The sequence below is a fragment of the Merops nubicus genome, unplaced genomic scaffold (assembly GCF_000691845.1).
Source record: "Merops nubicus isolate BGI_N331 unplaced genomic scaffold, ASM69184v1 scaffold5220, whole genome shotgun sequence".
In the NCBI taxonomy this organism is placed as follows: domain Eukaryota; kingdom Metazoa; phylum Chordata; class Aves; order Coraciiformes; family Meropidae; genus Merops; species Merops nubicus.
The window spans coordinates 43,897-54,644 of NW_008584721.1; the positions used below are offsets into that span (position 1 = coordinate 43,897).

General features: G+C 37.8%; 1 protein-coding gene across 1 annotated transcript in view; it reads left to right on the forward strand.

The window, feature by feature from the left end:
- GALK2 (galactokinase 2) overlaps nucleotides 1-6,044 on the forward strand; it is a 48,706-nt gene extending 42,662 nt beyond the window's left edge. Inside the window, exon 10 of the mRNA XM_008945078.1 lies at nucleotides 5,565-6,044. Within this exon, the coding sequence (XP_008943326.1) occupies nucleotides 5,565-5,772 (208 nt within the window). The 3' untranslated portion in view covers nucleotides 5,773-6,044. The remainder of the gene's footprint in view (nucleotides 1-5,564) is intronic.
- Nucleotides 6,045-10,748: the final 4,704 nt, after the last annotated feature.

Sequence of the window (10,748 nt, forward strand, 5' to 3'; positions counted from 1 at the left end):
CATTCTGCCCCAGCCTCGTTCTTTTAGCTGGGTTCCATAACTCAGTTTGGCCATGATAAAACAAGTTCTCTCCACTCCAAAGCACATTCCCTGAGTGTCATTTTGTCCCTTCTCATCTCCCTCTATTCTTCCACAGTTTCATATCCTCCAGCCAGAATAAAATGAGTTTGAGAAGTAGCATAAGTGAGCTGGAAATCACAGGCTGTTGTGTGTAGCAGGCTGTTGTTTCCATAACTCTGCTGCAGTGGATGAGGAGGTCTGGTATAACCATGTGTTAATACAGAAGATAAAAATGAATACTTAGTGCTCACATTGTACATAGTATTTCATCCGTAGCATAGCACCAGCATGAAAGGATGCACGTGTTTTGGTCCATCAGTTTCCATTGTTTTTGTACATTTAAACATGAGACAGACATCTTATGCTAACTTTAATCTAAATTCGGTACCTGTAGAAGGAACTCATTGGTTGGCAATAATTTGAACACTGTTTTGGGGGAATAAACAGCAGCCCTCCTGAGCTTTCCCACCACTACTCCATGCCTGCCTCTGCCCCAGCTGCTTCCCTCAATCACTACATCATGGCTCCTGATGACACTGCCTTCATCATTCTGCTCATCTGTTAGAAGGGTGTGCTTAGTTTGGGAAACTGCCCTAAGCTAGAGCATTACTGCCCTGCCAGAAGGGAAGCGTAGGGTGCTATAAGCATTCGCTGGCCTAAGGTCAAGAAATGTTTCACTGTCTTTCAGAAGTAAATATCCAATCTTCTCTCAACAGCTTTCAGTCTTAAGACAACAGGAGCTGTTTCAGTTTGAAGATAAAAACAAACACCTTTACCACCTAAAAACTAAAGTTACCAAAATATTTCTTTACCAGCAACTGGTTTTGTTTTTTTTTAATCTAAAAAATTAGTCTGGCTTGGAATGAAAATAAGAATTTTACAAACGTGCCATTTGCCATATGCTTTCTTATTTCTGTACTCATGTGGATTACTCTAAGTTGTAACACCCATTTACCAGGTTTGTAAACTGATAGTGTATAATATAGATAATTATTTAGATTAGTCTGATTTCTCTCACAGACTAGATGGAATGGCCTCTGAGCCATAAAAATACAAAATTAAAAACTCAACAGATGACTTTTGGATGTACACACATTATTTTGCATATGGGATACACATGCTGTTCTGTGATAAAACACAGAGAAGCCCTGATAGCCACTGCACAGTCTGATAGTAATACAGCAATACAATTTTTGTTCCTTCTCTTGGGAGCCAATCCAGTATGTAACTCACAGGCTGTGTTCAGTTTATTGTATCACATAATGATCACATGATAGAAAAAGCTATGACAGTCACTTATTGGGGCAGTTCCACCATGGTTATCCCAGCTATGCAAAGGGAACTGCTGATCTGCATGTGAGAAGGGAGAACAGCTTTCAGAATTTCTGTCTTCAGCTAATTCAGCTCTGCTGAATTATCAAAAATCATGGGCTACAAAGCCTCGCTTGATCCAGTGTGAGATATCAGCAGAGCCTGTTTGGTGACACCACTGACAGAGGAAAAGCCTAACATCTGCATTAATTAATAGGTACTCTAAATACCCAATGCTGATGCCTCAGCCAATAGGTGCTGATGACTGATCTTTGCAAAAATCACTAGCTGTTTTAAGTGTCATCTATGAGGGTGCCCAGCTTGAATCATTTTGATAAGGCCTGTTCTCAGAAACACTGGGAGAAAAGTATCCAGCTTCAAGTAGGGGAAAACAGATAGGTATGAAGTGTTAAGGTCTGCACTACACTGTGGAGATACCTGTGGTACATTAAAATAAACCAGCATGGATGCTAGCAACTGTCTATTGCAGCATGAAGCTCAGAGTGGGGATGGAAAGTCTGGTTCTCATTTATGCTGAGCCCTGTACTTTCACAGCCAGACAGCTGCTGCTCTCTGGGCTAGCTTGGGTATCGTGACACCCACTTGCAGGCAGTAGCATAGACACAGCCACAGAACCCAAAGGAAAGGAGTATGCAGTGAGCATTTTAGTAAATTAAATTAAAATTCATCAAAGCATTTCAGTTCCAGGGACCAAAATACTAACAGCGAAGGAAAATAGTGTTGTGTGTGCCCATGTTACATTAGATTTCTAACTTACCAGCAGAAGAGCCCACAGCTAGTATGGTGAGCATAGCTGAGCACCACAGTGGAGTGTCATTCATCTGGAACTCTTTCTAATTAGTATATTTAAATTATTTAATCTGTTTGGGGTTTTTTTATTACATTCATTGCACAGGAACAAGTAAATTATTTGTTCATTATTCTTAACAGTATTGTCCCATCAAGAGTATTTCCTACGCATCTTTCTTCTCTAGAAGTGTGATATACTTTAATGCTTTTTCTGATTCTGCAATTAGATTTCTAAAAGTGTATTGCTATTCTAGATGAATGCAGCTTAAGCCACCATCTAATTTTTGGAAACTATTAACTTTTCTCAGGTTATACATTAAAAAACTAAAGGACATAAAATCACTAGTCACTCTAGGAATACTTGGCTGATGTGACTATAGAAATGGCCAGGAACTACATAAATTACATTCTTTACTTGCAATGATATGCAGCTGCCCTGTAACTTTAAAAAGCCTTTCCAAAAATACATTCCACAGAATTGCCCGAGTCTACTGCTGCTCTCTCCTTACAAGGTTTAAACTGTGAAGAATAATCTGCATATCCAGATGTTTTCTGTTTTGCCTAGATCTTTATGTTTTACTGTACAACCTCTGCCAAGAAAGAAAGGGATCCATACTTGCTGTGGTCTGTAGTGCTGAAAACTGTAACCACAAGTTGGTCAGTTGTTTTTCTTATTTTTGCAAAGGCAGAAGACTCATGCTTTCTCTAACCTATCTCATGCTCTTAATAGCTGTTTTACCTGCTAGTCTTTTAAAGTAACACAGAAGACTTACTGAAAAATTAAGGAACAAAAAATTGTATCCAAGCTCCTGAATTCATTAGGTACTTGTGAAAATCTCTCAGAATCCTTGAGTATTGCAAATAATTTTCTTTCATTCTCTTATTCTCCATCTTTTGGTGGTATAAATCATGATAATTTTTGTGCTACCAGCCACATCCCTTACAGCTGAAGATAGCTGAATCCTCTCTGATCACTTTTAAAAGATAGTTTTTAAATTATAGCCGGGAACATTATGGTAGCCAAGACGACTCTGCATTTTATCAAGACTCTTACCACTGATGATTTTCCAAAATCTGCAAATCCTGTACTCATGACGCAGTTTGACAATTCAGCAAAACAAACAAAAAACTGCCCCACAACAAGAGGTCCGCAGCTCTTCCAGAGCCAGGAAGGCTTGAAGATGCAATTCAAATTCACACCGAACTACAGAACAAAAGTAGTATAAACTCCCCTTCCCTTTATGTATTGAAATCTCATGATGTTAACACTACCTTTTCTTAATAGGTGGTTCATAATTTTGAGCATTTGAAATCAAAAGTATTGCTTTGATTTTTTCACCTCTTACAGCACAATTATTTTTAAAATTAGGTACTGCAGTGTCTTACCTATTGCCTCCATATGCCAAACTATGGGACTTACATTTTTATTCTTTCCTTTGCATGCTTCTGAATTCAAGTAAGATCAGGTACCTACTTTTCAGGTGTTACAGCACCACGCATCAAAATGTCAAGTTCCTCAGCATTAAGCCCCAAGTGTCTCATCACATCACCACATTTGAAACTGTTAGCCACAGTATTTTGAAACACAGTGACTTCAGCTCTGAAACAGGCATATTTTCTGTCTACATTATGCTTTATTTCAACTATTTTAAAATGACTCAGTAAAAACGAGGCATGAGCATGACCACAGAGAATTATGAAATCAACAAAAGGTTCAGAACAATTCTGAAGGGATTTCAGTTGCCTACCAAAATAAAAGCCAGACACCATCTGAAATACAAAGTTCTGATTGAGGTAACAGACCAAACCAGTACAGACAGTTGATTTAGCAGACTGAAAAGTGGATTGGGCCTTATGAAGTCAATGGGAATTTCCCTATTGATTGCAGTTGAGACTGGATTAGGTCCTGCTCATTTTAGGAGGTTGCTCCATGGACCAGAAATGACAAAAAATTGCATCAGAGAATGAGTGGCTTACAGGAATAGTAAGTAAAATAAAACACCAAGAGGAAATAAAGAATGAACATAAAATTGAGTCAATATGAAGGGTGGCACCACACAGACACACTGAAGAAAGTGTTTCTGTTCAAGAAACGATGTAAGCATGTTTAGAATCAAACACATATGTAAGTACTTGCTTGAAATATGACCTAAACCTCTACTAACCCAGCAGTATACCAGATTCATTTAACATAAAATGCACATATGAAAAATTATTACAGTCTACTCAGAATGAGCTCTCGTTTTCCAGTGTTATTCAGATGGTGCTGTCTCCCCTCAAACACATTCTAGGACTGGTAAATCTCTCCATGCACAGCTATTGGAAACATAGCATAAGTATTTGTTTGCAAATCAGATTAGATGTCTCATGAGAACAAGGTTTCAAACGAGTTTTCTAAGTCGTCCTGTTCTGACTAGGTTAGCAAAGCCCCAAAGAAATTTATTATGTGGTAATTTCCTGCTTTTTCTGAATCCAAGATCAGGAACACAGGTAAGTAAACCAGTGAAAATAATTCTACTAAATTCTAATGAGATGGTGTCTGAATCTAGCAGAGTAACGACGTGGGATTTGCTGTAGGACATTTCTAGCAGGCCAGTATCTTGAGGCTGGGAATGGTTTATATTTTGGATGTCATTTATTTGTCATTGTTCTTTCTATTCATCCTCCTTATTAAGAGCATTTTTTTCCTATTGTAGTAAATTCTTGGTTTACCTCTGCTGCTGTAAATCCAGTAAGTTCGAGAGGTTCCTCTAAGGAGAGATACCCAACTCTGTCCATTCAGCATAAACAGATGTTTGAGGGCAGTGGCTCTGACTTTTTTAGGAGTTTCTGAACTCTCCTTTTCTTGACTGGCACGCTCAGCAGTCCTGCAAAAGCCTGTGAATCTTCAGCATGTTTTAGATCTGTCCTGGAAGAATAGAGCTATTTGTCTTTGCCACATTAGAAAATGGCTTGCATGCCTACATCCTGTGCAATTAGTTTATGAACCCTCTTTTGTTATTTTTGTCATGTATTTCTGTTTTCACTTCTGATGTCTCATAAATGTTGCTAACACAATTCCTTTCTTCTCCTGCTTTCTTAGTCTCAGCTGTGCTGTGATCCTTAAAACAGCTGATGCAGAAGCATTATGAAAGCGGGTGACTTTTGGAATTGACAGAAATTACTATATTGCTGTTTAAAGCTTCAGCATATTTATTTTTGTCCAAAATGCTAACTGCAAATTACTATAATGTTGCCTACAACCAAGTGACCTTCAGAAAAATCAGATTACATAGCTGTGTTTTGAGAAAAGTATTCGCTGGTTTTATATAGGAATTTCATATATGACAAATTACCCCTTTTAAGTTTATTTTACAATATTTTTTTCTGTTATTTTGTTTCAGGCAATTTGGGGCCATCGGGTCACGTCTGACCGGAGCTGGATGGGGTGGCTGCACTGTGTCAATGGTGCCTACTGACAAGCTGAACACTTTCTTAAAAAATGTAAAAAAAGCTTATTACCAAACCGATGTCCAAAGGTTAGCTCTGGAAAATAATAGTCTGTTTGCTACCAAACCTGGAAGAGGAGCTTTGGTTTTTGTTGAGGCCTAACAAAAGTCAAAATTTTAAAGAAACTATGTAGGGCATTTAGAACTGGCAGTACTTCCCATGCCGCAGTAAATGAATGCCTTTTCTGGTTTTTATTGTAATGAGCAGTTGCTATTATCAAAATATATTTCTGAAGAAGCAATTAAAACAAAACTTTTTGATTATAAAGCTTTATTTTTTTTTCCATACTAAAAAAATCTTTCAGTATAAAGACTGATTTACAAAAACCTATTGACAAGGAACAGTGAAATGGAAATAAGGATGATACTTTCTTACAGTGGATCTCACTTCCCTTTGCTGTCCTAACAGTAAAAGCAGGTGGAGCAATAAGTTATTTCTTTACAGGGTAGGAACCCTGCAATGTCTGGAAGGCTGTTCAGTGCTTATTCTCTTTGGGTGCTGGATATGCTTTTGTTTAGAGTGTCCTGTAAAAATGGAAGTTAAACTGAAATACTCAAAAAATTGGAAAGACCTTGCTAAACATTAGAAGCTTTAAACTCTCCTCAAATAGGATTATTACTATTGTAATTAATATTGGAGAAGCACCTGCAGGCCAAGTAAAACATTAGGAATACATTACGTTAAGAAGGAAAACTTTCCTTCGAGCTATGTTTCTTAGGCATCCTTGTGCAAGAGTGACTTGTTACAGACGTTTCAACAAAAAGAAATGCTATCTGTGAGTTGTACAGTATGACTCCATACTCCCCTGAGTGAATGAACAAATAATGAAGCAAACTTTGGGTTTAAGTTATCCAAACATCATATTCTAATTGTTGAATCTTAGCTGTACTTCTACAAAGTAGAACATTTGCATTTTTATGCAAAACTATTACAAAGAATTAAATATAATTCATAGATTAGGTAAAAAAGCAATTAAAATCCACGAGGAATAACTAAGGAGGAAATTCTCTCAGTTGTACTATGCAAAAAGTAAGTAGGTATGACTAACAGTAAATGTCGTCGGCATATTGTTGACAAACTCCTATCTCAGTCCCACTTCACACTCCTGATAATGATAATCATATAATATGTTGGGTTGGAAGGGACCTTTAAAGGACAATCTCAAGGTTGTAACTACAATGCACTAGAAGCACAGCATTCACAACAGCAGGAGAAATTACTGTGATTGCAGAAAGGTGACTGTACACCAATATACCCCAAACATGTCCTAACCCTGTTTCCAAGTGGAAAATTATTCTCCTGTGCCCACAAACCTCCAGTTCTCTGAAATCTACAATGAAAACTCAAGAAGGCTTTGCTAGTGTCATAACCCTTGCAGCTACAAAAGACATAGCAAGATTTGTCCCTGTGCATATTTTTGTGATGCTAACCACAAGTTAATGTCCACAATTCTGCATCAAATTAGAGAGCTCTCAGAAGACATCCTCTGTACATTACCCATGGTAATGCAGGCCAAAAATAAATTCTTAGATGCTACTAATTCTGCGAGAGAACTGTGCCAAATCTCAACACAGAAGATGAACAACAGCCAGTTCAAACTGCCAGATCTTTTCAGGAACTTCAGAGGGGATATAGAACAGTAATACTATCACTAGAGAAGATTTCTGGTTTTGGACAACCAGGGAAAGTGGAACAAAGAATGGTATAGATCAAGCAAATCAAGTACCAATTTCCTTATTAAATGTAATCCTCAGGTTATTCAGCAGGTTCCCACTTTTTATCCTGTCATAAAAATGGAGTGTACCACAGTACCTACCAGTACTTTCACAGATGTAGTTGCATTGAACTTTAGCTCACCTGGATTCATGGAAGCACTACTCAGTGTATGAGCAGAATCAAGATGCATTAGGGTTGGTTTATTTTTCCTCAAGTTGAGCATGACCCACAATTGTCTTCTGTATATTTCAAAAATTTTCTGACTTTGAATCTTATAAATTATATTCTCATAAACAAAGAAAAGGAAAATAGAAAAATAGCAGAGAATAAAAGAATATAACTGTATGTTCTAAACTTCTGATTAATTTCTTTATTTTCCTTTTGTACTGCTTTAATGTCTTTCCCATACTGTAGTTGAAATTTGCAAATAAAATTGAGACATAACTTTCATTGAAAGACTTACAGTATTCAAACTGTATACATAAAAATGGTAATCAGGCATTTTTATTTACTGACTTCCAATAGGAAGTAAATGCTTCTTTTCAAACAACAACAACAAAAAGAATTAATTTGTGTTCTGTGGTATTTTTCTTTGCTTTTTAAACCTTTGAAGACATTTTTCTGCATAATGGTAGAAAATCCTAATGGAGCATGAGAATGTTATACCAAAAAGATACAAGGTAAACAGCAAGTTTAGCAGTATTTCTAACAATAAAGGAAGAAAATTTTGGTTTGGGTGAATATTTCTGTGTAAAACAGCACCTCATGAACGTATTTCCTGAGCCAGCCTCTCCAGATCCATATTTTTAATAGCTTTTTCTGACTATATTTTCAAAATTTCTTCTGTAGCTAAAATGATCCTAACTAATACATATATACACACCCCTATATAGATATATATCTATATTTGGAAAACTATTAAAATTATGTGTCAGAATACATGCAGAGGCAATGCATCCTGTAAGCATGAGCTATGATTATCGGTGAAGCGAGATTTGATTTTATTATAATATCCAACTACCTCGTTCAATCATGACTATAATCTGACTGTGCAGTAAATGGCTTCTAAACCATTCCATAAAGGATTTGGAATGGAGACGCTGTGAGACATGGAAGTGCAGCATCTTCTCCTGGTGCCATGTTAATGCTCTGTATTATCTTAATCCCACTGACATGTCCTCATCACTGTATCTGCTGACTGTGCATCCTGTATGTGGGAACACACTCATGCTCGGAGGCAGAACACTGGTAATCTCAGCATTCGCTGGATGGGAGGGGATCCTGACTGTGTGTTTGACATTTGCTCTTTTGGACACAGCACACACACAGACACGTACACATGGCAACCTAATATATAGCAATTACTTACATAACATCTTTGGGAATGCTGGTTTCTAGTTAATATAATCTGAATGCCAACTTTTATTTTAGTAACTTCTGTGTACTTACTCAGTATAATCCTTCTGAAATTCCTCTCGTAAGTCCTTGTGTCTCTTTAATAACATCTTGATATGTTGGAGCATCTGCTGCACTACAGTTTCAGTCAAGCGAAAGATTTGTCTTTTCAGCTAACTATGACGTTTATTTGTATGCTAAATCCCAATCCAACATAGTTAAACAAAGATACGGCCAGAACAACATTCACAAGAGCTATCTTAACTTTTGCAAATCGTAGCTGTTACAGGCAGGATTGAAGTAGTGCTTTTTGATTCGTGTAATTATATGCTTCATCAAGAAAAATGAACTCTATGAAAGGACATACTGCCAAATAACAATAGCATGAAAACCAAGGTTTAATGCCATAAAACCTGTGAGTCATGCAGCATGTTCTATTTTAAATGCTAATCTGGAGATGGAAGGTTAGGTGTCGATAAAAGACTAGTTCACAATGCAGGAAGGAGTATAATAGAGAATGTGAAACTAACTGAGAATTGCTCCCTGTGCCATAGCTGTGTTTGAAGGATTTTTCCCAGCAGAGTGGACTGGCTGAGAAAGTGCTGCCAGTAGTACTGCTGTCACACCTGTCCTACCTCAGCCCTTCAGTCTAGACAGCTTTTTCGTTGAACACTCTTCCAAGATTCATTATCCCATCAAACAGAGACAAAAGATTAATCTGTTCTTGATCTTATCTCTTATACTCTGCCCTCTGCTTTTGGGCTTGTGTCAAAAGTAATTAACTATGAGATTCTCCAAGATACAGCATCACAGCCTCTGATAACAGCACGGTGTTTACTAGGAGGCAGAATGTGCCACGGTGCCAATGTTGTGGTGGCGAGTACCCAACCTCCTCTGTAATCAGTCTCTCCGGGTCAGTGGGACTGCGACGCGCGAGCTGACTAAGGCAGGAGCACCAAGCTGTAGCTGACGCATTGGGAACTGCCATTTCCTGGGCAGACTTAGTTGTCCTTAGGGGAGCTACGATTGTTTTACTGGTGAAACTTGGAGATGAACGTTTTCTGGAGCCCCTGAAGATTCTGCAGATTTGGTCACAGTGAGTTCAGCAGAACATGGGTTTACGACAGCCAATGCCCTAGCCAACGGTTCACTCAGCATGATAACACATAGTGAGAGTTTGCACATACAATGGATGTGCCCAAAATCTCACATGTAGTTAAGGCACTCATGCCAAATTCATTACATGTGCGAGACTGACTAATGGAAAATCTGCAGAGTAAAAAAATGCTGAAACTAAAAGATGAGAAAACACTAAGAAGCTTTCAGAATTAATTGACCAATAAAATGTTAGAGATGGATTTCCAACAGCAGTGGTTCCTACAGAAAAACAAACTGGATGAGGATTTATACAAATGCATTTGGTATATTCATTGGATTTTAAGTCTAATGCATTTAGAGAATTGCTATTGTCTCCTAAACACTACTTTGTTGGCCAAAATTACACATTTAATATTAAAAGGCCAAAACAACAACAAAAAAATCCTCTCCCCACAAAAGCATGCCTTTCTGCACTTGGCACGTGAGGCTCAAATAACTCAGTAAAGATTAGATGTACTTCAAACTGAAACGTACTAGTGCCCAAGCAGCTGTCTTCTTTCCAGACAAGCTGTGGGTGATTCGGGGTGGGAATACAAATATGTTCTATTGGCCAATGAATCAAGCCTGGTGTGCGAGGTTGTGTTGGTTGTTGGTTGGGTGGGTGGGTGGTTTTTTTTCCAAATTAATTTTTCAACGGACACTGAAGCAGGTCGGCATGAAACTCTTTCCTGTGGGTTATAAAGGTTTGGGTTTTTTTTGCCAGATTTCATATAATGGAGGGGTTTAAGTTCTACATTTTCTGGTTCTTATCTGTCCCTTGTGACAAATAAATATATTTATTTTTGTTGGCTAAGCTGCTCTGACTTTCA